General features: G+C 48.0%; 1 protein-coding gene across 1 annotated transcript in view; it reads left to right on the forward strand.

Moving 5' to 3' along the window:
* The window catches only part of MELK (maternal embryonic leucine zipper kinase), a 130,165-nt gene extending 115,473 nt beyond the window's left edge, over positions 1 to 14,692 (forward strand). Inside the window, exons 17-18 of the mRNA XM_042913780.1 lie at positions 11,731 to 11,865; positions 14,510 to 14,692. Of these exons, the coding sequence (XP_042769714.1) occupies positions 11,731 to 11,826 (96 nt within the window). The 3' untranslated portion in view covers positions 11,827 to 11,865; positions 14,510 to 14,692. The remainder of the gene's footprint in view (positions 1 to 11,730; positions 11,866 to 14,509) is intronic.
* Positions 14,693 to 27,169: the final 12,477 nt, after the last annotated feature.

Consider the following 27,169-nt stretch of genomic DNA (forward strand, 5'->3'; position numbering starts at 1 on the left):
CTAAGCACAGATTTAGTCATTTTTCCTTATAATTGCAAGTATTGTACATTATAAACAAGCCTTTCAAAGATCACTTTAAAAAACAATACACTAAGTGTTTACTTTGCAGAGCTCGTAAATAGAGAATGGCTACTTGGGGCTAGGGGTGTCATTTCCAGTGACAGCATCATCCACAGATCCAAAACATCCTGTATCTTCAATGATTTGGATGGAAGTGAAGATGATGCGCTCTGGAAAGTGGTGTTAGATGACTTGAAAAGTGGCTCTAGGGGTGACAGAGATACCAGTGTGAAAGAGGTATGTGAAGAGAATGGATATAATTGTTTCATGACTTAAATGTGAGCCGGGAAAAAAAGCAATGTCTCTAAATAGCTTTCTAATTAATATAAGACTTGATGTTAACATGTTAATTTTAATGAACATATTGATTTATAATTACTACTTTCCTATATTAATATATTTTATGTAAATTACTTCACATGAAACTAAATTTTTAAGTTTATTAGTAGTTAGAGCTTTGACTATCCCATCCATATTGCTAGAAGCTGATACATGCAAGTTGGTCAAAGCTTTGTTTTGGAACTCTCTGTTGGCAAAAGGCCAACCTGTCTATACTCGGGTCGTCACATGGATAGGCATGTTTACTGTGGGCCTACTATGTGCCAGGCGTGGTGTCAGGCACACAGTGAGGGAGCCCTGAGGGAGGAGAAACCAGAGTTCCAAACCACCACCCGAGTCCTGAGGGTCTGTATGGGAAGAGGCCTGATTGAACCCCTTAATCTTCACCCTCCCAAAAGGTGAAATATATTCTGCTGTGGAAAGGATGTACCCAGCTGCTGAGGTAGCCTGTCTAACATGGTGTTGGCATCAGTGGGGTTAACCGTTTTTGCTCAATGCTCCCTAAAATAATTTTGCAAATCTATGTCCGTTCTTGAGCATTTTAATGTTGACTTCTAGAATATCGTAAACAATTTGAAATAATTTTAAATAAGCAGTTTTAAATAACTACAAAGGATATAATGTCTGGTGTATTATAAATATATAAACTGTGAGCTAAGACTCTCCCATTGCTGTTTAAATGTGTCCAATAAAATACAAACATCATAGCAATTTGACACCCACCACCATCCTCTTAAAAAATACACGAATGAGCTCTTATTTAACAGTAGGAAATTGTATTTCCAATCCACTTCCCCTACAGAATTTTATTCTAATGTAATGTATTTTTATGCTTGAAAGTCTTTTATTGATTTTCCTATCATACTTCTCTGCAACAAAAAGATGTATATAAATTGAACTTTTTTATTTCCTAAGACCATAAGCCTGTAAGAATTAAAAAAAAATTCTTCTGGATTGAGTTATCATTTCAACTATTAGTAATACAAACCTGATAAAAATAAAAAATAACATGAATGTACTGCAAATTTTGATAAATAATTATTAAAGAGTTAAAAATTATTAAACAGAACAGGAAAAACTTCTCTTAATGGGGGCATATAGCCATGTTTTCTGTCTACTACAAAACTCCACGGAGAACCATTCATATAGACTGCGATATAGATGACAACCCCTGGAATTATGCAGTGAACAACCTACACAACTGTATGCGGTAGGCCTGGATTTGGGCAGTGGTGGTTATAATGCCTTGATTAAAGGTGACATTGAGAACACCATTTGTTGAAGTGTCCCTTTATATGATGCCCCAGGTTTTTTGACGAGAAGGACAATGCAACCATAATAAGCTTCAGGGTGAAAAGATACATGAGTCTGTTTGTACAGTAGAAGAAGGGGGATTATAGAAGGTAGGATGGGAATGGAAAGCTGGCATGATGTTTCCACCACAGGCAGATCAGTTTTAGGAAAGAAATTCATATGGAAGTGGGGAACCAGGAAATTGATTCCCTCAAAGTTATCTTTGCTGGATATGCCTTGGAAAGTTTTTATAGCCCCAGGGGGCTGTGAACCCCTTGGGTATCTCCACAGTCCAGCCGGTCACGCCTGCGGAGCTCTTTGTGGTGCTGACCAGACTGGAGGCTTTCTGCCCATTAACCAGCTCCTCTGCCTCGTGGTCTTGGCAGGCACTCTCAGCCAGGATCCCCAAATCCACTGAGCCCACCGCAAAGCCCAACCCTGTCTGTTGGGCCTGGTTGATCCTCATACCGCCCTAAGAAAGAGCATGATAATAGCTCCCACTTGTTTAGAATTGAATAAATTCCAGACAACATTCTTTGCATTTTGCTAATCTCCTTTAATCTTCCCTCAAACCCAGTAAAGTACGTTCTATTACCCTCATTCTACAGACAAGTGAACAGAGGCTTCCATCTATGAAATAACTTACTCAACATCACAAGTACATGTGGAAAAGGGTGCTTTCAAACCTAGTGCGGGTCAGCGAAGCTCTGAAGCCTGAGCCTTTTTCTATCCTACCATATCTCTTTGAAACATGAAAGGAACTGTTTTACTTAGGAGCCTGCTACAAGCCAGGTGCTTTGCACATTATCGAACTTAAATCTCACTACTATCCTGCAAGGTAAATACTATTACCTTTTTGTTGCAGATGAGGAAAATGAAGCCCAAGGGAATAAGCAGTAGAGCTGGAGTTGACCCTAGGTCTGTCCATTGCCTAAAGAACAGTCTTTTTCCCCTCCTGGAGGCAGCTTCCTGGGCTGGGCTGACGGCTCTCTAGCCACTGCCAATCCCATGACTGAACAGGTCCATTACCTTTACTATAAGCTCTTCAGTATGAACTACCTTGGATTTCCCTACAAAGAATAAGAGATATAAAAACAATAAAACCGCCTTTGGAAAATTTGGCCTCTGAGTCCATTTGGCCCAGCCCCACATTTCCCACAATTATTTAATTTAATTCTGAGAATGCTTTGGAACCCTGGCCATGTGCCAGGTACCAGCTAGACGCTGCTAAAGGCACTGGGGATAAAGGGAAAGGTGGTCCCTGACCTCAGCTGTTGCCACTTGACACGCGGTCTTGTCTTAAATTTCCACAAAGACGGCGGTCAATGTGGGGTTGCAGCAGGACGTGGAGGAGGAGTTGATTGTGATGGGGATTTCGGGAAGACTGTATGAACATGGCAGAATTTGAGCTGGGGTATCACTGCTGTTTGGTTAATTCAGTCAAAACAGGTGAACCAGTCTGAAGAATCTAGAGAAGGTGGGGCCATGTCGTCTAAGCCTGGAGTGCCTGAGCCTGTCTTGTCTGCTGACTGGGAGTTCCTAGGTCATGTCTGTGCAAGAGCTCTAAGCATAATAGTTCCTTGGGCAATAGACTGCTAAGCTCTTCATGGTATTATTTTGTGAAAATAATTCCAGCTAAATACACTTTGGCTTCTCACAGGACTAGGGCAAGAATTAGCTCTTGACCAGGCTACTCTTGTCATTTCCCTTGCAAGTAGGATTACTCAAGGGTCCTGCTAAATGGAGCCACCTCAGGGCTCTGTGCATGGGGATTTCCAAACTTGACCTCCACAAAATCCTCTGCCCTAGCCTGACAGCCGCTGCAGGACCGCTCCTGGGCTGGCCCTGGGACAACAGTGCCTCCCTGGGGCCCCTGCAGCGGGAAGTAGGACCTCCTCACCAGGGCCCCTCTTGCCCGTTTCCCCCAAACCACACCCACACAAGTGAACCCCAGTCCCCTGCAGAGTGGACACCTCCAGTTACAGGGGCGGTGTTCTGTAGAGGGACCCCCATGGCCAGGACCTGGGGAAGTGGGGGTCCTAGTCCTCAGGAGCAGCACCTCAAGGACCTAGCTGGGAAAGAGAGGCCAGTGCTTCCTCAGGCAGAACCCACTGTTGGAGTATATTTTTTCTGTAATCCTGGGATATTTGACTTCTCTGAGGAAAGATAAAGTGTTGGGCCACACTTCATTCCTAATTTCTTTCTGGCAAACCTCTAGTTCTGTCATGATGTTTTTGTTTTCCTTTTATTGCCATTAAAAGGTTTTTGTTTTTGTTTTTTTTTCCTTTTTGGGCAACTATAGAGTTTGAAGGTAATGAATTCTGGTCACGCCTGTGACATTAGTGCCATTTACTGAGTTCCTACCAAGTACAAGGTACCTTTCCCGGGATATCTCATTTCATTCTGCAAAGTAGGCAGTGTTGGCCCCATTTTACTGATAAGGAGACTGAAGCTCAGAAAGATGGGGTGGCTTACAAGATCACAGCTGGTAAGTGGTAGGGTGAGAATTTGATTTTAGAAAAGTGCCTGACTCCAGAAAGTGTGTTCTCTGCATGGAGACTCTTGAGCTAGCTCCTCTAGGCCTGTCCCCTACCTGTCAGCACCCTCTAAGATATAACCCCTGTCACTAAACACAGCTCAGAGTTGGATGGAACCATGACTAGATGCACATGTGGCATGAATGCAGCATAAAGATCAGTACCCACCTTGCTGTGTGGCCTTAGGCAGGTCACTCACCCTCTCTGGCCCTGAGGTTCTTCCACTATAGGAAAAGAGCAAGGAATGGATGATTTCTCAGGGACTTTGTACTTCCATAGTCCTGCGCTTCAAATGCCACAGTAAATTTAGGAGCTTTGTGGAGCTGTAGCCCATCTGATATTCTCCCCAACTTGACCTTTTCTTAAATTCATTTCATTAATTCTCTTATTCATAAGAAGGCGTTTTCATTTCATGGTTCCTATGTTTAGTGCTTTCTCCTGATGATGCTTCTCTTCCCCGGCATAATTTTTTGTTCCATTAATTTCCAAGGACCATTTTGCCAGATCAGAGTGTTAAGAATCATTCACACCTCTTCCATTTGTCTAACCAACCGCTCATCCATTTCTCTCCAGAAATAATTGTATATGGTTCAATAAGTTTATTGTTCAAATCTGTTTACACTTCAGGATGCATCTCATCAGGATTTGCTATAAAGGGTGGAAAGCCAGTTTCCAATTATCATTATTATATCTGTTTCTCCAAGTTCTCCAAATATACTTTTTCCTCATCTTCGGGAGCTATTTTTAATTTTTTTAAAAATGTATCTTTCTTTTATCCCAAAGACAGACTTTAAACAAAAAAAGCACCAATTCTTTTCAGTGTTTCTTTGCCTCTGTTTCCCTGACTCACCAGGGCTAGTGAATCATCTGGGTGTGATGCTGGGCTTTTTCTGGCTCCAGCCACAACTCCTGCCTTTATTTTGAGAAGTTCCCCATTAAGGGCACACCGGATCTTTGTGACTCTCTCAGGCTGCAGACACAGTGGGCAAAGGAGGTCTGAGAGGGAAAGGGGGGTGGGGACAAAAGAAAAAAAGAGAAGCAGAAACGGAACTCCGGGAGCAAGAACGGGAGAGAGAATTTGCAAGTGAAGACACTGCCTGGTCTCGGGACAGCTGGCAAAGGCAAACCAGTTCCCAAAGTAGCCCCAGAGCTTGGGGGTTTGAGGCCGGCAAAGTGGGTTTCAAGGCTGTTCTGCCAATTAGTGGCTAGGCAGTGTGAGTCCATTCCGTCACCTCTGCCTTGGTGCCTTAACTGTAAAAGTGGGGATAATAATAGTTCTTGCTTCATAGGTTAATGTGGGGATCTATTCATATAGCCATTTATTCAGTTATTTATTAGGTTCCTACAGTGTTCCAGACTCTGTACTGATCAAGGAGGAGATAGTAGAGAGCAAACCCCAGGCCCCATCCTTGTATTTATGGAATTGAGCTCAGGGTGGGATGACATATTAATATGTTAATTACTCATAAAAAATTTACCAGGACTATGGAGGACCCATGATGCCCTTCGGGGAACTCTGGGAGCATACCAGTAGAGGGGAGGGGAGAGCCAGCGGGCAGTTGTGGCTGTGGGGTAGAGAGGATGGGGAGCCCAGGTCCCTGTGAGGCTGGTGGGAGAGGGCACCAGGCAGGCCTGTCCGTGATAAGTACAGTAGTGCCCAGCTCTGAGTAGCTGCTTCTCTGAGTACTTGAACTGTGCAGGCTTCCCAGGGACTGCAGCCATTGCCCCCTAAGTGCAAATGGAGCTATTTAATGCCTCCTGCCCAACCAAGGGATGCAGTGATAGACCCAGGAGGAAAGAGCTGGGGTCAAGGGTCCCAGTGGCTGGGGCACTAGAAATCTGGATCTACCTGAATGGGGGCCCAGCTTCAGGAGTGCCCGGAGTGAGGTGACATAAAGCAGGGCCACGAGATTTTCTGCAGCTGTCCTCAGCTGTGGTTTACAATTTTGGCCCGTATCAGAACCACCAGCAGAGTTTATTGCAGATGCAGACGTCTGGGCCCCATTCCTGGAGGTTGGTTTATCATGTTTGGGCCAGGGGCCAAGAATCTACATTGTCATGAGAACCCCAGTTTGGGATCCCCCAGAGGAGCACTGCCCAGTGGAAGCTTGGCCTTCTGAACAAACTGGGGCCTTGTCCAGATTCCTGCAACCTCAGCGGACCTAGGAGGCTTCTCGCTGGAAAGGACTGTTCCCACTTTGGTTCGAATGTGCTAGTATTAACAGTTTCCCAGAACCTGAAAACATTGAGCTTCTTGTCAAAGCCACGTGGCAGCATGAAGCCAGAACTGAGGAACCGTAGCCTGGTCCCTAATTTCAATGAGCCCAGCCGGATGTGTCGTAAGCTGTGGGAACGGTCCAGCAGGTCCACTGAACATCCAGATCCGGCATCAGTGGGTGGCAGACATTCAGGGAAGGTGGGACATGGACAGCTTCCTTGCCTCTGACGAGTGGTGAGACACCACTGATTCAGAGAGGGACCCAGCCCTGGGAATCCTGCCAGGCCCAGGGTCTGTTCAGGTACAGGCGCTGGAGGAGGTGGAGGCAGAGAGGGACAGAGGGAATAGAGGACTCTTAGACCTGGTGGCAGGGTGACCAATTTATCCTGGTCTTTTCCTAGTTTTAGCCCTGAAGTCCCATGTTTTAGGAGATCCCTCAGACCAGGGCAAACCCAGATCGTTGGTCATGCTATTTGTGGATAAGGGAATGGCATTCTCCTGGGAAAGCTGGGTTTCTTAGTGGTCACCACAGACACTGTCTACCGTGACTGTGTGATCTTGGGCAAGTGTCTTAACTGCTCTAGGTTTTCATTTTCTGACTGTCGTATGGGAATAACATTCCTTCCTGCACAGGATTTTGTGAAGGAGTAAACGAAATGATGTACATAGAACCTTGGCACATTTATTCATTTGACAGACCTGTTTTGGCCACTGTTGCCATATTTCACCAAATTTCACTGAATCGAAGATGCATCAATTGTATGAGGCACAATGGTTGACCAATTAAGGAAAAAATGCTGCCAATTAAACTTTGACTTGCAGTGGATCGCAAGGCATATAGCCCATTTCCAGAGATGTGAAATGTGAGAAGATGCCCACCTGAGAATCTGTGAACCAGGTAGCACACTGGGAACCACCGAGGCCACAGGGGTGAACCAGGCTTTGCAGTCTCTGCCTTGGCTCAGTTTTCAGCACAGGGCAAGCTTCCAGGTGGAGATATTTAAACAAACAAAAACTAAAACTAAAACTAAACAAAACAACAACAAAAACCAACCCTGAAGTGTAATATGTCTCTGAAGAACATGGCCAGTGTTCTGTGTTCAATTTAAAACATCACAATGGGGGGCGCCTGGGTGGCTCAGTCGGTTAAGTGTCCAACTTCCACTCAGGTCATGATCTCACAGTTTATGAGTTCGAGCCCTATGTTGGACTCCCTGCTGTCAGCACAGAGCCTGCTTAGGATCCTCTGTCTCCCTCTCTCTCTGCCCCTCCCCTGCTTGTGCTCTCTCTCTCTCAAAAAAAAAAAAAAAAAAAAAAAAAATCACAATGGGAGGCACAGTTTCAGGCTATGTGGTGTGTGGGAGAGAAAATTCTCCAATAGAACTCTGAGTCTCATGTGGAAAAGAAGTTGATTCAGTTCTGACACCCTCCTGGCTTTGTCCTTTGGGGGCCCCCTAGATTACAGGGTGACAATGGCCTCTTTCCCAATTCCAGGAAGCACTTTCTACCAGTGAGACTGCCTGGCTGGAGCGAGCAGCCCGCACTCACTGCCAGTGCCAGACTGGGAGGGCAGCGAAAGGTGTCAGAGCTTCACTGGGATTGGATGAGACCATCCTGCCTTCTCCACCTCTGCTGTTTTCCCTGGAGAAATGCAGTTTTTTTTTCCTTCATTGTCGGTTTGCTTGATGGGGAAATTACATCTGCCAGACTCAAGAACTGATCCGTAGAACCGTAACAGCACCTCCACTCCCCCCCAGTGTGCTTGATCATCTTCCAGAGGAGGCTTCTGGAAGGTCAGGTGGTGGGTCGTTCGGCCCTGTCATGACGGAGATGCCAGGGAGGGCACCTAGTCTCCACCTGGTAGCTCTGAGTTAAATGCTTTGCGGGGTGGGGGGGACCCAAGCTGAGATCGCTGTTTGCTAGGAGTGTGGCCCACGAGGCATTCAGGGACAGCTTTATGTAATCTCATTAGCTGATGCCGATGCCAGCAAGAGGGGAAAGTGCTCAGTGCGGGCTGAGGCCGGAGCCACACTTGGGTCCCTCCTGCTGAAAGTCTGGGGTGATGGTGGGAGCAGAGGGGCAGAATTAGAAACCTGTCCCAGGACCCTGGGACCCTGGTTGAGGGTAGGAAGTCATTCTAAGTTAGGATGGGATTGGAGAGTTGCCCTGGTAAAGATGCAACGTTTGAAAATGTACACTTACTGTGTGTTTTTTTTTTTTTCCTGACAAGTATTATTGTTTTGTTTTTACTATAGAAAATCTGGAAAAAAGGCAAAGGAAAAATAACATAAAATGAAATAAAATAAAATAAAATAAAATAAAATAAAATAAAATAAAATAAAATAAAATGAAATAAAATAAAACCTGGCAACCCCACAATCTAAAGTCATCCTTCAAAATTCTGGTGTGTTTTCTCTGGGTATCTTTTTCTAAATACAGACCTAACCCATACATCTGAGGGGCCCCGGGCAAGAGTACTATTGGTATTCCCACCTACCACACGTTTAAATATTTAATGTTTAAATCATTTTTCTGAGAGTTACTTTTATTCTAAAATATGCAAAATTATTAGGATGAAAAGGCAAAACTCAAATTACAATTAGTAAATATTAAAAATTTAGATCAAAATTATTTTAATAAAGCTGAAATTTAGATTTAATTTTTAAACAGTTGATTAAATTAAATAAAATATTAAAAATATTAAAACTATGCTCTTTTAATGGCCAGGGTTCATCTAGTTGTCCATGTAAAGGGTTGACATCGCGCCTCATCCATTTTTGTCTAGATCTACATATATACAGATTTAAGGATAAAATGAATTATTTAGCATTGTGGACGATTTCTCAGCTGTTACATACAGCTGTCCCAGGTATTGTGCTAATTAGTGAGTATTTCTGGAACCATGAATTAGAACATGAAGAAAAGCAAAGAAACGGACCCTTGGCACTACAGGGAGATGATACTAGGCTATGCAAGAAAGGATTGCATTTCATGCTATCTGGGAGAAGGTATTTGATGAATTAATCTGTCTTTTCTCTTACTTAAGCACGTCCACCGCTCAAATCTTCCCTGTAGTCTGCAGTGGTGTCTGTGATGTCAGCAGCAGCAGTGTTGTGGCACAGGGACTCAGTCCTCTTTTGTTTCAAGGACGGAGGGCAAGAGATTGAGACACATCTCCTGGGGTTTGAGTGATGTTAGCGGACAGTTGATCTTTCTGGTTATGCTTTGCAACACCGGGCCCCAGATCCTAAGTAACAGAAGTGCCCATGTCTTCTGTAGTAACTGTTTATGTGTATGTGTGTGTTTAAGAAATGCAGAACAGCCTGAATTGTGGGACCCAAGGCAGAGACCACCCTTGCTGAGGTATAAAGTCCAAGGATATATATGTATAATAATATGTATATCATCGTGTGTGATTTCCCCCCAATTTTCTGTCATGAACACTTTCTTTATATTCTTCTGAAAATTTATTTTTAATATTTATTTTTAGCAATATTCCATAAAACAGACCTATCATCATTTATTAAACCAGACACCCTACTGTTGAAATTTATGTTGTTTTCAATTTTTCTCTCTTATAAACAACACCACAGTGAACATCCTTACGCACATCTGGGGTACATTTCCGGAAGCATCGCCAGGTCAAAGGGGATGTACATTGTGTACACAGAATTAAATTAAGAGGGGCCCCTTTAGAAGTCCAATGGTGAATTGATAAGCTGTTTTATCCTTTGTTAAGGATTGGTCCCAGGAAGACTGACAGCACTAGAATTGGCCCAGGGAATGGCATATGGCGTTTTGGATCCTCTCTGTGTGAATTTGGGCAAAGTTCTTTCTGTCTGGGTCTCTGTGTCTCCATCTGTACAAGGAGAAGTTGAACTAGATTTTTTTCTCAGAGTCCTTGCGATTGGAAGCGCTCTGATTCTGGGAGGTTTTGCCTGCTGGGTGTGAGCAGAGCCCAGCTCAACCCTGTGGGACTCCATCCATAAGACCACCCTGCCCCCTGCTGGCCAGTTGCCAGATGCCAGTCCTGTCCCTGACTTGCAGAGAGAAGCCCTGGAATCTTGCTGAGCTCATAGAAAGTCAGCTGCCCACTGTGAAAGCAGCAGGTTATGAGAGGTTGAGAAGTGGTTGCTGTTTTCTTATCAGAAATAACGTTCTTTGGGCTGTGCTTCCAAGTGTCTCATTTCATCTGTTTGTTCAGCAAACGTTTCTAAGTTCCTCCTTGGTGCCAGGGCTGGGAACTCATTTTTGCCCTCGAGGAACACACAGTTGAAGAAGGGCAGAACTGGCCACATGTCACTACCATATACAGAGCAGAAAGAAGGATGTAGAGAAAATGCTTCAGCATTTAGTGATTTGGCTGTTTCTGGGTTCTTAAGCCCTTGATATTCATTTATTTGGATAAGGAGCCCAAAGAGATAGCTGTTCTGGGTTGAATGGTGTCTCTCCTGGAACCTGTGAATGTGATATAGGGTCTTTGCAGATGTATTCGAGTTAAGATGGCCTCATGGTAGTGGGCACTAGTCCAACAACTGGTGTCCTTATAAGAAGAGGAAACAGAGACACACGGGGGAAAAGGCCCTGTGACAACAAAGGCAGAGACTGGAGGGATGTGTCTACAAGCCAAGGACTGACAAGGATTGCCAGGAGCCACTGGAGGGAAGCCAGGGAGAGGCAGGGAAGGATTCTTCTGTAGAGCCTTCAGAGAGAGCATGGCCCTGGCTGACACCTTGATTTGGGACTTTTAGCCTCTGGAACTGTGCTAGAATAAATTTCTGTTGTTTAAAACCATCCAGTTTGTGGATATTAGCCCTGGGAAATTAATATCATCGTGACTCCCTGGGGATGAAAGTTGGCACACCCAGGAGGACTGGGGATCTAAGTGAGAGAGAAAGAAAGAGGGAGAGGGAGAACGTGTGAGTGGGAGAAGCTGGAAGGCCCCAGTTGTGGCCCCAGGCGGCTGCTGGGTGTTGGTTTGTTTGCCTAGAGAGAGAGAGAGAGAGAGAGAAGAGAGAGAGAGAGAACATGTGAGTGGGAGAACCTGGAAGGGCCCCCAGTTGTAGCCCTAGGTGGCTGCTGGGTGTTGTTTTGTTGGCCTATATAGGAAAGCATTGGAATGGACCAGTTACATGGTTAAAATGTTTCATTTCCTAAAATTATTCTTTGGACTATGCCAAAACTTTTTCTTTTTCTTCTTTCTGAGATCAGAACACTTTTCTTAAACAAAAGCAAATGTAGCACCCCATATATAAAAGAGGAGGTTTTGTGTGCCCGTTATAGGGTCCTGGGGCTTGGTGGGCACTGTTGAGAGCTCCTAACCCATGTCCAAGGGTGCTGAGGCTTTGCTTGATCCTGTACCTGCCCCTCTGGTGTTGAGAAGAGTACAGTTGATGTCAAATGGATAACAACCCAGAGGTGAGTAACTTTCTTCATTATTTAACAGGAAGATTTATTTCGCCCATAGGGTTCACAGAACTTTCCCATGGCCTCATAGAGAGTAAGTGTATTTGTTTCCTGTGGCCGCTGTAACAAGTTCCTGGTGGCTTCAAACAACAAAATTTATCCTCTTGTGGTTCTTGAGGTCAGAAGTCCAAAATCAATTTCACTGGGCCAAAGTCAAGGTGTTGGCAAGGCCACACCCCCTCAGGAGGCTCTAAGGGAGAATCTGTTGTTTGCCACTTTAGTCTGTGTGGTGGCCGCTAGCATCCCTTGGCTTGTGGCCGTCTCTGCCTCTGTGGTCACATTGTCACATGTCCCATGTCAAATCTCTGCCTCTCTCTTATAAGGACACTTGTGACTGCATTTAGGGCCCACCTGGATAATCAAGGATGATCTCTTCATCTCCAGGTCGTTAATTTAATCATATTGGCAAAGTCTACTTTGCTATGCAAGGTAAGATTTACAGTCTAATTCAGGAGTTAGGACCTGATATTTGGGAGGGCCATTTTTTTTTCTTTTTCTTTTTTTAAATTTAATTAATTATTAATTAATTAATTTTTTAACATTTATTTTTTGAGAGAGAGAGATATACACAGTGCAAGTGGGGGAGGGGCAGAGAGAGAGAGGGAGACACCGAATCTGAAGCAGACTCCAGGCTCTGAGCTGTCAGCACAGAGCCAGACTCGGGGCTCGAACTCACGAACCCTGAGATCATGACCTGAGCTGAAGTCAGATGCTTAACCAACTGAGCCACCCAGGTGCCCAGGAGAGGGCCATTTCTCATCCCACTATACAAGTGACATGTCTATAAGTGAGTCAGTGGCAGACACATACTCAGCCAGTCACCTCGTCTCTTATCCTCATTACTCCCATCTTCCCTCTCTGCTCAGTAAAGAAGCTGTAGAAGGAATTTGGAGCCCTTTTCTGGGTGACAGGTGAGGGAGGAGGCTGTCTGCCATCAGCCTTCTGTTGAGCTGGGGGCACACAGAAGGCAGAGCCATTCCCGTGGAGAAGCACAGAAGGAAGCCCAGCCAGGCAGCAGTGTCTGGAGGGGGCCTTTTGTAAAGGTTCATCTGACCACAGAGGAATTTGCATGAGCTAGATCCTGTGTCAGGAGCTTCCCCTCTGATGTAATCCCTCAACAACCCTCTGAGATATTATCTGTCTACAGGCTTCAGAATATCCATTCGGGTCTGAGTTTCTGTTGCCCTGAGCTAAGAAGCATGCTTTGAGCACAGGGTTAGAGCACTGGACTTGAGTCTGGGAGCACAGGCTGCTTTTCTAAATTGTTTTATGGGCAACTCGTTACAGTTCTCAGAGCCTCTGTTTCCTTATCTGTAAAATGGGGCTGAGAATCCTTAACCCTGCTGGGTTGTTATGAGGTTCCAAGGAAATCATGTCTTGTACCCCCACTGCCTGCAGAGGAGGGGCTGGAGGTTAGGTTTCCATGGACTAGCAAGCTGTAGGCAGTCTTCTGGATGAATGAAGGTGAGAACAGGGGTTGCATGTGTGCCTATTCTGGGCTTGGCACAGATCAGATAAGGGCAACTGACCCATCTTGAAGGTGCCAGCAGGCAGGGTGGTGCATCCAAGGGGATCTAGCTCTAGCTGATGGCCATTTAGATAAATTCAACAGATATTCAGTGGGTAACTCTGACTGGGTGGTGGTGGCAAGGCATGGTAACCCCTACATCAGTGACCTCTAGGCCATGAGGAGGGATGGGTATGTAAATTATGTAAGAGAAATGTGTGGCCAGAACTAGGAGAGACAGAAACAGGTGAATGGCGGGGAGGGGGGATACTGAGAAAGAACTGATCAACTCTGACCTGGCACAGGGGCCTCAGGGAGGGCAGTGGGCTCCTAATCCTCTATGTGGCTCAGTTTCCATGGCATCTGCAGTTTGAGCCTCACTCCCACCTTGGGGAGACAGAGTGAGGATAGTTATTAGTACCATAAATAACTTTGATTCTTTTATTTATTTATTTTCTAATTTTTTAAGTGTTTACTTATTTTTGAGAGAGAGAGAGACAGACAGACAGACAGAGCATGAGCAGGGGAGGGGCAGAGACAGAGGGAGATGCAGAATCCGAAGCAGGCTCCAGGCTCTGAGCTGTCAGTGCAGAGTGGGGCTTGAACTCACAAACTGTGAGATCATGACCCGAGTCAAAGTCAGACACTTAACCGACTGAGCCACCCAGGCGCCCCACTCTGATGCTTTTAAAATTAAGGATGTAACGACCACTGTAGAACATGTTGAAGATGCAAATAAGCAAAAAGAAGAAAATTTAAAAATCACTTACAAGCCCATTGCCTGCTGACTCTCCATCGTCAATATCCTGGTGTATTTCCTTTTAGTATTTTGTTCTGCATAGATTTCATGCTACCTCCTGTCTTGTAGCCTGCCTTTTACCAAACTAGACAGTGAATAATTTTGTGTTACTAATGATTTTGGACAGTTAAATGTTAAATTGGGTATATAATATTCATTCTTTAGCTAATTACTAAAAATCAGATACTTACATTGTTTCCTTTTTTAAAAAAAAACTATTATAAGCAGATTCTGGAATAAAATTCTTGAAATTCTTACCTCTTTGTTCACTCAGTTAATTATTTCCACAGGACAAATTCCTGGGTTTGGAGTTGCTGTGTCAGAGGGGAAGCTCATTGTAACAGCCAAATTTGCCCTCCACAAAGGTCCTTCTGATTTATATTCTCAGCAACAGTGTTTCAAAGTGCTGGTATCTCCCCACATTCACCAATGCTGGCTTTTATCACCTTTTGATTTTTGTGAATTTGATAATCAAACATGCCCCCTGGCTGGTTTAATCTATATTTCTAAAATGATTGGGATTTGGAACATTTTTTCCTGGGTTTATAGGCTGTGTGTGTGTGTGTGTGTGTGTGTGTGTATTTTTCCTGGCAAAATGTCTGGTTTGTGTTTCTTTGATCTATTTGTAAGACCATCTGATATACCAGGACAGGAAATAGTGACCCTCTTTATTGATGAGGAAGCTGAGCTTCAATGAGGGTAAGTGACTTTCCCAAGGTCACTTGGGCAACTAAGTGCTAGAAGCTGAGCCCTCCATCCTGGGCTTTAAGTGACTCTCTAGCACTGCACCCACTGCGTCCACTGATAGATGACCCTCTCCTATAGTTCTGGGAGAAAAAAAATCAAGCCTGCCTTGTTTCAATTTAGTCTTGATTCTTAAAATAATCTATCCTGTAACATACAGTAGTGTTAGCAGAGAAAATATGTTCTGCCACTTACTGCTAAAGGAGCCGGAGTCCACAGTGGGCTGTGACCCTGTAAGAGCGTGCCCTCCATTCTGATAAATCAGGTCCTGGAAGGAGATTAGTGCTGACGGGTCTGGGGACAGTTAGCACGATTATTAACAGGACACCATGGCTGAAGACAGCTGGCTCAGCATGCACGTGAGCTCCTGGAGACCCCAAGTCAGGGCTAGACTCTGGGAGCAGACTGGACTGGGGGTTGTTCACCCACCTAGCCACACCCCCTAGGGATGGCTCTGCACTGCCCATTCACCCACCCCATTTGGCCCTGTTGGCACTGTGGCCACTTGTAGTGCCTGAGGTTAGAAAGAACTTGGTCCCAAACGTGGCTCTACCATGGGTTTACCTGTGCCCCTAAGCACCTCCCTGCTTCTCTCTGCCTCAGTTTCCCCACCTGTCCAGCCAGGATTTGGGGCATAATAATTTCCAAGAGCCCCTCCAGATCTAGCTCCACCTGCCCTGTCCATCTGTTGCCTGGCCTTTTCCGTCTGATCACCTGAGAAGATGAAGACCCACAAACGTGCTCAGTGGGACCTTGCCATCCTCTCACCCAATTCCAGGTGACAAACTGCTTTGCACGAAAGGTGACTTTATCTTTTCCTCCAGAGCTTACTTTCTCTTTTGAGCTGTCTTTAAGCTGCATGGCTAGTCTGCGTGAATTACAAGCAGTCTCATTAATCTGGGGTCTCTCTCCCCACTCTTCATCCATTAGATGGTGTCGAAATTTGGGGTGGGGCTCACTTAGTGCCTTGACATAAGAGAGTTGGTGGCTGGCTGTGTGCTGAGAGACACCCATGCCAACTGTCAGTCCTTGAGACACATGGTCCTACAGGCATCAGTGCTGATGCCCACAGGCTGTGGTTATCCCTCCCTCCCAGGGCAGACCTCTCCGGAAGTGGGGTGGCCTCAGCTACACTAGAGGCCGCTGGGGCATGGGAAAATCCAGCCGCCCTCTCATGAGGCAGGAAGCTCCCCAGTCTTCCCGAGGCCCTCTCAGGCACACCACACAGCCATCTCTGCTCCATGCCCACACTCCCACGTAGGCGCTCTACCAGGCTTGTGCCTCCCTGGACTCCCTCTCGGAAGAGACCCAGGCCCCCCTCGCTTTCAGATCTCTGCAAATCCATCTGAGATTTCTGTTATGCCTTAACCCCCACCCCCCCCCCCCCCCCCGGGTTCGGCTGGGTTCCTGGCCCTTCTAAGGACCCACCCCTCAACCATCTGACCTCTGATCCTCTTCTCTCCTCCAGCCCAGGGAGTTTTTAATATTCATTGGGGTGGAAAAAAATGACTGGCCAATGAGGCATCATTCTCAATTCTTTTGCCTTATACTTTTTCCCTCGTTCTTCGTAATTGCTCTCTGATTCTGCCGAAACAACCTTCTTGTCTGTGGTGCAGTGTGGGTGAGGCAAGAGCAGAAGTCATAAGGAAATATGGAAGCAGACGCCCCGATGCAAGGCCCGGATGTTATCTGGCCACGCTGAGACAGAGCACTGAGAGGTTGTGGAGAGTTAGCAGCAGATCTGTGGCTGACCTTGGTTTACCCACTCTGCCTTGCTCAGAGCCACGCTCACATGCTAGAAATCCAGCTTTTCTTCAGATGAAAACCATCCTTGTACATGGGCTTCCTAGTCCTCTTGCTTTTGCTGCAAGGCCAAGCCCCAGGCAGTCAGGGAGCTCCCCATAGTCCCGGCAGCTGCCCAGATCATGTGTCCCAAGAGGGTGACTCGGCACCATCCTGGCCTGCTGCCCCTTCTCAGAGCTCCTGACATGCCTCCCCTACCTGCCTCCAGCCTGCATCAAAGCATGGAGGCGAGTGTGCAGGTTGGGCTGCGGTAGGCCGGTCTCCTCTCCCGGCTTTGATCAGTTAGCATCTCCCGATTCAGCTCTGGGCCTCATACTTTGTTATTGCGGTTTTTACCCTTTATTGCTTACTTCTATTATTATACAAGCAATGCACATGTTATAACATAGGAAAATACAGATAAGCCAAAAGAAGAAAATAAAAACCATGCACAATATTGATATCAAGGGAAAACCCTTTGAACATCTTGGGGCCTGTCCTTATCTCTGCGTGCTTCTTTTTCATTCTGACAGAAAAGGGATCAGACTGTATACATTCTTTTTTATTTAATATAATCTTTAGGTCTTCACATTCTACCAAATATACTTCTGTGATATCATTTCCAACAGCGACATCATATTCCAGTAAGCTCTGAAATGTAGCCAGCCATCCCATTTACTGGGCATTTAGGTATTTCTAATTTTTTTATATTATTAAACTGAGCAATTTGAAATTTCTGACATTTGGTTGCCCCTGACCTAAGAAATGGCAATTTCAGTTGGTTTGACGTAATGTAAATAATACTATGATGAACATCCTTAAGACTAATCTTCGTATGTTTTTCAATGACTTGCTTGTATTGCTAGACATTTCTAGAAATGCATTTGCTGAACCAAAAAGGATGCATACTTTTAGGCAGACCTACCCTTTAGTACACTGACCTCCAGGTATGTGTCCAAAGCAGACAAGAGAACCAAGGGATGAGGGTGAGGAACAGTTTTAGGAGAGGACTGTTGGGTGTCCTGGAAAGAGGCTTGGGCTTGGTTTCAGATGATGGACAGAAGTCCCAGCTGCTTCCTGCACGAGGCTGTGACCCTGGACCAGTTAGAGACTCACTCTGGAGAGCAATCAGCAGGGTTTTAATAATGGGACAACTGGTGTTTGTGTCAACAATATGGGTGGTTTGCCTAAGGTTTGGGCATTCCGAACTCTGTTGGACTTCTGTCATCCTTTGAAACTCTTTGCCTGAGCTTAGGACTCTCTGAGCCTTGAGATCAGAAATCCCCTTTTCCTGGGAAAGGTGATATAGAGATGAGGGCTTTTTAAAGGACTCACAATCACCTCCATGGTTTTGAATGTTTAAAAATGCAGCTTGGCCTTGAGGGTGGACCCAGGCCTGGCTGTGGAGGGAGGTTCTGATGGATTCTGAGGCGGCAGGCCTCCTGAACCATTGAAGCGTGCAGGCTGAATTTTAAAAATAATTGTCCTTTTTAATGATGTAAAACATGTCATCTAGATTAAAAAATAAACACACTTTATTACTTTCCCAGTCCTTTCTTCCTCCCTCCCAGGGCCAGATGGGGATTGCTTGAATATTTCTGGCGTATTTCACATATTTAATAACGCCCTTGGAGGTTCTTCCAGATCTGATGAAATGTGGGATTGAACTCTGCCCATAGACACTGTTCACAGAAAAGAACGCTGGTGGTAGGGGTGTGTGTGTGTGTGTGTGTGTGTGTGTGTGTGTGTATGTGTGTGTGTGTTGGGGGTGGGGACCCATCCTATTTTGGAAGCAGCTGGGTCTACAAGTCAACAATTTTGAGCAACAAAGCAAATTGTTTCCCTCCCCGCCCCCCCCCCCCCCCCCCCCCCCCCCCCCCCGCCTTGTGCCTTTTGAGGGCGTGGGGTGGGGAGACAGGAAAAAAGAAATCACTGCAGCTAAGCAGACTAGAGCAGCTTCTGGAGAGAGTCAGGCCTTCCCTGACAGCTTTCTGCTAGCTCTCTTGAGCTGCAGTGAATCCAAGAAAATAATTAAAGCTTTAATTTATTTATACATCTTCTCTATAGATATTATAGATCCAACAATTGCCGCCTCCTAATTTATGCGCGCGGAGCCCCCCCCCCCCCCCGCCCCGGAGCCCGCGGCGGCCGAGCGCGCGCGGGGCCGCCCGCAGCAGCAGCGGCTGCGGCGGCGGCAGCGGCGGCGGGCCGAGGCCCCTTCCGAGCGGCCCGGCGCCGTCAGCCCCGCGGCGGCGGCCGAACAATGGCCTGCGGTGGCGAGCCCGACCGGGCCGCCTCGGAGCGGGCGCACCTGGGTGATGGGCACCTCCCGAGACTCCCCGGGCCTGCGGGCCTGACAGGCGCGAGGCGGCTCCTTAATAGACTGCGGGAGTGTTCTCCGGGAGAAGTCTGCGGCGGTCCCCGAGGAGAGATCATCAGGCAGAGTGGTCCCCGGAGCAGGATTTATTAGCAGACAGGATGGGGAAGTTGATTAGCCTCCGCGGCTGAACGGACATCCTGTCAGACAGGCCTCTTAATCCAATCACTTACCTGTCGAGGGGGAGCCTCCCGCCTGCCGCCCGCCGCCCGCGGGGCCCCTGCTAACCTGCCCGCCGCAGAGCGGGAGCTGCGGGCCTCGGGCGTGGGCCCACCGAGGCGACAAACGCGCGAGGCTCGCCGTCTCGCCCTTGCCGGACCTGCTCTCTCAGTCACTGGGTCTTGCTGTCGAGGCAACCTCAAGGTGCGCGCCCTGGCGGTGACCCTCTCCTGCACGGAAACCTTACCTTCGGTGGCTCCCTATTCCCCACTCAGGAAAATACCTGCTCCTGGGTCTTGCCTCACCTGACCCTGAACCCCCTTTCCAGCGTCATCCCCCACGACTCCCTCTCCCTGGGGCCTCTGCTCTGTGCAAACCCAGCTACCCTCCTCCTTTTTCTGAATCCTGTTGCTTCCCTTGCTCCAGTCATGGGATTTGCCTAGAATGCCCTCCTTCTTCCCCGCCTTCCCCCCCCCCTCCCCAAATCCAACTTGTCCTTGGAGATCTGACTCACAAGCCTCATCTTCCCTAATTACAGCTCTCCTTCCTCCGTGCCCAGGTAATCTCTCTCTCCTGTAAAACTTTGTGCCAGGGTAAGCACTCTAGCCCCCCAGTCCTGCCTCCACCAACTTCCTAGCTCTGTGACCTTGGCCAAGTGACCTCACCTGTGCTTCTCCCTTCTGTAAAACAGCATGATAGCAATAAGTTCCCCATAGGTTTGTCGTGAGGACAGAGGTTTGTGAGAGGACGTGTGTAGAAAGCTGCGTGTAATGCGTGGTGCATAGCAGAGCTCAGTGCTCAGCATGTGTCTTAGTCTGCGTCGGGTAGTGCTGGACCTATTACCTCCTTCACTGCTCCAAGTTCCATTATGATGGGGGCCAGACCTTCACCATCTCTCGCCCTCCCCTGTCTCTACCTGCCCCCAAGACCAAGGACAGTGCTTTACGGATAACACGGCTAAATGTTTGTTGAGTGAAGGAAGGAACCACTGCCACACTGCAGACAAAACATTGTGAACCATTTCAACGAGTGACCCCAGGAGGCCCCATCCTGGTTGATCTGACCACAGCAGAAGCAGAAGGCTGAGGGACAGGGCCCCCATCTGCTTTTGTGTGGTGGGCATTGAGATGTGTGTGAGTTCTTGTCAAGAGTTTAGGAATTCAGACCCTATTGATCCACTGCATCTTCAAAGCCATCAATCATCATTAAGAAACAGGACCTGAGCCCCTGGATGGGGTGGCTGGTACTGGGTAATTTAGAGGATTTTACACACAACACACACACACACACACACACACACACACACACACACACACTTGGCTAAAGAAAGTCAGCTAAGACAAGCACTGAACAGTTAGCAGACAGGCAGGGGAAAACCTGGGAACTTGTAGAGACCAAGGGTAACCGACCAGGAAATACAACAAATTCTACTTCCTAGTGGAATGACAGATTTTTGTGGTTGGTTGTAACTGTCTAATGAGCATTTCACTTTGGTAAATGTGGATGCTGAGGTCTCACCCTAGTCCTGCCACCTCCTACTGATGGCTGCCTTTCACAATTCGTCAGTTTTGCCTGGGTCAGTGTCAAGGTCACTTGTCTGTGGTTTGGGCCATCTTCCTTATTTCCTTAAAAAAAAACAAAAACAAAACAGAATAAAACAGAATAGCATTTTCCTGGCCCGATGACTGCATCAGGCAATGTTCCCATGCCTTGATGTTTTTCAGATTTCTAAACATGCCCCGTGATCTTGATGTGACAGAACACACCCCTGGAATTCAGAGCACCTTGGGCCTGGTCAGGCCCTGCTACTGACTAGTCGTGTGATCTTGGTGGGGAGGCAATCAATCTCACTGAATTTCAGTTTTTTTGTATCCATCAAATAGTGTAATATTTGGCTTACCTTTATAGGAGGAGAAATTGAAGTTTACAGTGAAGTAATTGATAGGAACGTGATTTGAAGAACACAGTACTATACAAAATTAAAGCAGAATTGCTGTCATAAAATCATTCCTAAAATATCGATTGCCCTCAATGCTAGGTGATGGGAAAGTAGAGGTGGTCAAGCCTCAGCCTGTCCTCAGTGGGTTCACCAGTAATGTGCTAGGAAAGGGCAATGAAACACCCCCTTCCCGGTCCCTGGGGCTGGCAAGGCTTCACAGAGGGAAGGGATTAGAATAGTTGAGGAAAAGGATCACAGGCAGAAGGACAGGAAGTTGTGGGTGGGAAAGTGGGAAGATGAAGTGGGAAAAGCAGATGGAAGCCAGATATGCAGGGCCTCGTAGCCTATGAACGAAGCTCACATCAGGGAAATGACAGAGTCAGGCGCGTTCTGGAGTTCTGGGAAGATGGCAGCCTGTGTGGAGCATGGGCTGTGTGGAGCCTGAGATGGAACATGGGCTGGAGAGGAGACAGGAGACATGAGGCAGGGAGGGAGCTAGTGCAATGTCCAGGGGAGAGATGGTGAGGCCTGAGAACCTAGGAAGTCTGGGGTCTACCTGCTGACCCTATGGCCTGGGCAGAGGGTAAGAGGGAGCAGAGACAGGGGTGAGGGTGGGTGAGGTGATTAGGGAATCCTATGGAGTAGAGCTGAGGAAACTCTCCTGCATTATAAACTGAGGCTGGGAAGAGGGAAGGGGAACACTCATCCCAGCCCCTCCCACCCTGAGTCTCCCTCTGCCCAGCCTGTGGGCACTTCCTTGTGACTCTAGAACCCTTCTGGATAGGCAGGAGTGGGTAAGATGTGACGCCAGTGAGACCAATGTTGCTCAGGAAAAAAATCCTGTTGTTGAGGGAAACACTTCAAGTTTCCAAGATGATTATGGCTTTAAATCAGAGCCATGTGCACAATGTAGATTGGGTGTTGTGAGGCACAGGTCCCAGTTTCTCTGCCTCTTAGGGGTTAACTTCTCCATATAAGGCAAGGGGCTGTGGCCCAGCTCTGAGGAGAATAAACCATGATTTTCCTGAGTCACTGAACCATCATTTGAGACCAGGGGCCTGGCTCCTGAATATTCTGAGGTCCGGAAGTTGTCCAGTGTGAACTTGGGACTGTGGGGGCTCCTTGGTTCCCTGTGCAGAGCCCCCTGCTGCTCCTCTGTGCCCCTCCCCGTTCCTCCCAGGGGCTCTGGGCAAGAGCAGCAGGCAGACCCCGTGCCTGCTCACAGCCTGAGTGAGGGTGGAAGACGAGCCAGTGTTCTGAACAGGAGGAGTGGGGAGAATGATCACCACTCTGGTCTCTCCAGAGTGTGATGTTGGCTGGCTGTGCTCAGGAGCCCTGGCTGTGGGAAGAGGAGGGAAACCACTGGTTGGGGTTTCAGGGGAAGGGTCAATATTTTAGTAACTTCCGTATCCTCAGCACAGACTAGGTACTCAGCAAATGTGTTGTTGGATCAAAGACTCGCTGAGGAGGGGTAGTGTAGGTAGCAGAGCAGGAGAAGGGCACTCCAGAGTGAAGAAGCCGCATGAGGCCTGGAGGTAGTCATGGTGGGAGATAGGGCTGAAGTGCGAGGGTCAGAGAGCTCAGGGGTGGAGGCACATAGGAACCACCCTGTTCAAATTCTCTCCTCATTTTGAACCCATTCTAGGGCAGCCTTCCAGGAGATATTCTGGCTGCCCTTGAATGCCTCTGGAGGCAGGGGGCTCATTCTTCCCTTGACATTTCTTTGTATCTTAGAGCATCTCTGACTATGAAAAAAATGAATTCTTTTTAAAACTAAGTGGGCACTGATTCTTTTAGGGGCCCTACTGTTCCTTAAACTGCCTGCTTCTTTGGTGCCACATTGCCAAGGGCCTTGAGTGCCAGGCTGGGGGGGGGGGATGTTGATCTTTATTTTGCATACAGAAGGAGTCCTGGAGGCCTCTGAGCAGGAGGACTGTGAACAGGCTGAGCTTTACACAGGAAGACAACCTTCCTGGCCAGGCTGGGGCTGGAGCCCTAGAAATAAGGCAACCCGATGTCTGTCTCTCTGTACCTATTCATACCCATGGCATTAATTAACAGACTTGAGGGCAGATAACCAGTGATAACCATTTCTCTTGCACAGGTGCAAGGCCAGTGGCCATGGATGGGTATGGATTGAGAGGAAGCACATGTAAAAGTTAGTATGTTAGGTTTGTCCCAAATCTGGGCATCACAGAAGTCAGTGCCCCCCCAAACCCCACTGGGCCCCTGACATCTGTCCTTCTGCAGAATCAGAGATGGCAGGCAGGTGTAGGAATCTGGGATCTTGCAGTGAAGGGCATCTCCAGTTCTCCTCTGGACCTGACAGAGACAGGGGGCTGGAGGGCTGTAGCAGATGGCCATGGTGAGGATTGGCACTTGGTGGGAGAGGTGGTCAGCCCTCCACCCTGAGATCAGGGCTTCCCCCACCCCAGGATCCCTTCTGACCTTTGTGTTCTCCAAAAAAAAGTCAAGGTGATGACAAGACACATCTATCGCATCTCAGCCATCATTGCAGTTGAAAGATGGGCCCGGAGCAGGTGGACTGCTTCAATTATGATGGATGAGGACGGTGACAGCTCTCGGGAGAGCCACGGGAACCTGGCAAGTGTTCACTCAGCTATGACTCCTCTGGTAGCAATTTGACAAGATCAGAGCACTTTACAGAAGTGGCAAGTTTGGGGACCTCGGGGTTTGCTTGGCCCGGGGACTCTGTCTGCGGAAGCCCTCAGCCAGCAACGCAGGGCAGGCTGCCCTCCAAGGAGGACCAACCCTAGGGAGGCAGGAGCAGCTGGTGGGAGGGGCTCTGCCTCATGAGGCCTCAGGGCTCCGGGCCTGGGCCTGGAATTTGCCTGCTTCAATCCCTTCCAGCTGCTGACCGGAGGACTCCAGCATAGTTACAGCCACAACCTCCCAGACCAACTGGGCATCTTTGAGCCAGGCCGTCTGCTGGGTCCTGGGGGACAACGGTGGACAGTGAGATTCACATCCTGCTTCATGGCACTTTCTGTGTAGACTTTAAGTGAGGGGAGGGTCTGGGACGAGACAGCCCCATCTGTTACTAACTGTGAAGCTCCTTTTTGAGCTTCAGTTGAATCACCTCTTTTTGGGTATGGTGGCTGGGGCTTCAGTGAGATAACTTTCAAAAAACGTCCAGCTTGTCACAGGTGTTCAGGCAGTGCTGGTTTTCCTCCCTCACCGAAGCCATTGTCCTCTGGTGCATTTCTTTATTCATTCAGCAAACTGGCCAGAGCACTTCTGTGTGCCAGGCATTGGGCCTGGGCCCAGGGAATTCGCTGTGGTCCTATAGATGAAGGGCTCATGTCTTGATCTGCTCAGGGAATGAGGATGCGGTTGGATCGGGCAGTCCCTTGGCCTCACCACCCTTGGTGGTTGCTGGGTGGAGGTGCCCACCTTGCAGACTGATGGCCAGCACAGCCCTGGCTGCAGTGCTCCTGGACACCTATGCCTTCCAGGTACCAATAGGCTCCTCTGCATCCATTCTGCTTGGAAGTCAGTATCTGAGAGTTCCTCACACCAGAGGGTCATCTCCCTAGAGTTGGGGGGACCCCTGGTGTGGGCATTTCACCTTAGAGGTGGTTCTGTTCCTCCAATTCTTATTAAGTAACTTCTGTCTGCCCTGGAGGTAGGGGTAGGGACTGGGGAGGACTAGATAAGACTCGGGTCCTGCCCTCCAGGGGCTCTCAGGCTGCAGAATGGGAGTGCAGCATCAGGCACTGAAGACCATGCTTGAGCTGGTAAGGTGGTCCAGTAAGGCATGGGCGAACTCTGAGGGGGGTGTTGTCCGTTCTGGCAGGGAGTCAGGGAAGGCTCAGAGAAGGGGCATTTTCTCTGGACTCAGAGGGATACCCCTAGAAGGAGCTGAGGAAGCTCTGCACTCAGGCAGGTAAAGCCTCCTGGGCAATTCTGCTCCCCTAAGCCTCAGTGTCTCCATCTGCACAGTGACAGGACTGCCTCCAGGGGTTTGAAGGCCCTCCTGGCATAGACATTGGTGGGTTCATCCCATCACTTTCCCCTCAGAGTATATTCCCAAGGGAGCTGGCCTATATCCTCCTCAGTAATTTGGGAGTGACTTTACTTGGGACTTCCCTCTGCACCCCAGACATACCCACCCCCCACCCTGGATATATGCCATAGTCCTTTTCGCTTGCTTTGGAAGATTCTTGGTGTAGTTATGCCCCCAGAGATACTGAATTACTACTTTTATGTGTTTTAACAAATGCTTGTCATTTTGGCTGGATAAGAGGAGATTTAATGATGATGACAAGAATTTTGAAATCGCTCACTAGCTGTGGGTCTTTGGGAAAGTCACAGCCCCTCTGGGCCTTAATTTGCTCCTCAGTAAAACAGGGGTGTCAGTCCTGCCCAGCCCCATCCTGGGATTGGGTAAAGTGCCATCTCCAGGAAACAGAAGAGGAGACCTGGGGAGGGAAGGGTGGTGGGGACAGATGGAACGAGGGGCCAGCGTGCCAAAGGGGCTCTGGCCTGCTCTTTTAGCTTCTTGTTGGCTGCAGGTGGCTGTGACAATCTGAGACTCCTTGCAAGTGGTGGGAGGGGTGGCTTGCAATGTTTGCCTCCCTGGCCCCTGTGACCAGATAAGGACAGGGCTGGTTTCTCTCTCAGGCCACTCAGAGTACTGCTCATCGGAGACCAGATCTTCATCAAGCTTGGAGGAGCCCACGGAATCAAGCCCACAAGCTTACTTGGGCTCTTACCTCCTTCTCCTCTTGTTGCCTGATCTTTACCCTAACAGAGCAGAGCTTTGTTCCTTCCGGGCCAATTGAACAGACCCAATTCATATGCCACAGACTAGGTCTGCAGGCTGAGAGGATCTGGTCACACTCCCCCCCGTGCCCACTCCCTCCCCACCATGTCTCCGTCTACTAGCCAAAACTCTTCAAGTCCTTCTGAGACCGAGTCTCTTTCAACTTGCCAGGTTCACATTTCATGTTTCAAAGAACACAGGCTTAGGGATTCAGCTGACCTGGGTCTGATACCTGCCTCTGCCCCTTGCTAGCTGGGTGACATCGGGCAATCATTTGATCTTTCTGGGTCTGTTTCCTCACCTGAAAAGTGAATAGGGCCTATTTCAGTGGGTGGTTGTGAGGAATAACAAGAGAGCATATGTGGTGTTTGAAGAACCTTTATGGTGTTTATACTCAGTCAAGTATCCCCCTTCCCCAAGAAGTGCTCCCTGCAGGTCCCAGGGCTGCACCTCTGTGACTGAGCATATGACCAAGTGGAGCTAATCACAGTCCATCCTTGGGATTTCATACTCTAGCTGGGGAAACCAGGCCTCTTTCCTCTCTGTTGTAAAGATATAAGATGTAATCTTTAAGATGCCTGCAGACATGGCTCTGGCCTTGGGGACAGGGACTCATCAGAAAAAAACAAGCTGAAGAGAAGCAGAGAAGTGGGGAGAGAGAGAGAGCCCTGTTTGCACTTGAATCCCTGGCCCAAATAATCTGTCCGTCCAGCATCAACCCTTCTGTCCTGCAGTTGCACCACTTGAGTGAATGCCTATAACAATTCCTTTTTGGATTAAGCTGCTTGGAGCTGGTTTTCTGTCATTAGCAACCAAAGGATCCCAATTCATATAAATATACATAACACAGAAGCTGGTTATACAACAGCTCAGTAAGTGGAAGCTCTCAGAATTAACTGAAGTCAGGCCCTGTGTGGCTTGACGTTGGTGCTGAATTTCCATCCTCGTTGACCTCTGGCCACCTTGTCAAGAGGACTTGTGTATCCTCCCTGCCGCCCAGCCCAGACTCTAGAGCTGCCTCCGCAAAGCACGAAGCTGGCAGCAGCGCAGGCCCATGTAAAACAGCACCGTGGACAGTGGCAGCCCAGAATGCAGGCGCCTGCCACAGGACACAGACACAATCAAGCGGCCGACATCCTTCCCCATGTCGCCGCCTGATAATG

The sequence above is a fragment of the Panthera leo genome, chromosome D4, assembly GCF_018350215.1.
Source record: "Panthera leo isolate Ple1 chromosome D4, P.leo_Ple1_pat1.1, whole genome shotgun sequence".
Taxonomy (NCBI): domain Eukaryota; kingdom Metazoa; phylum Chordata; class Mammalia; order Carnivora; family Felidae; genus Panthera; species Panthera leo.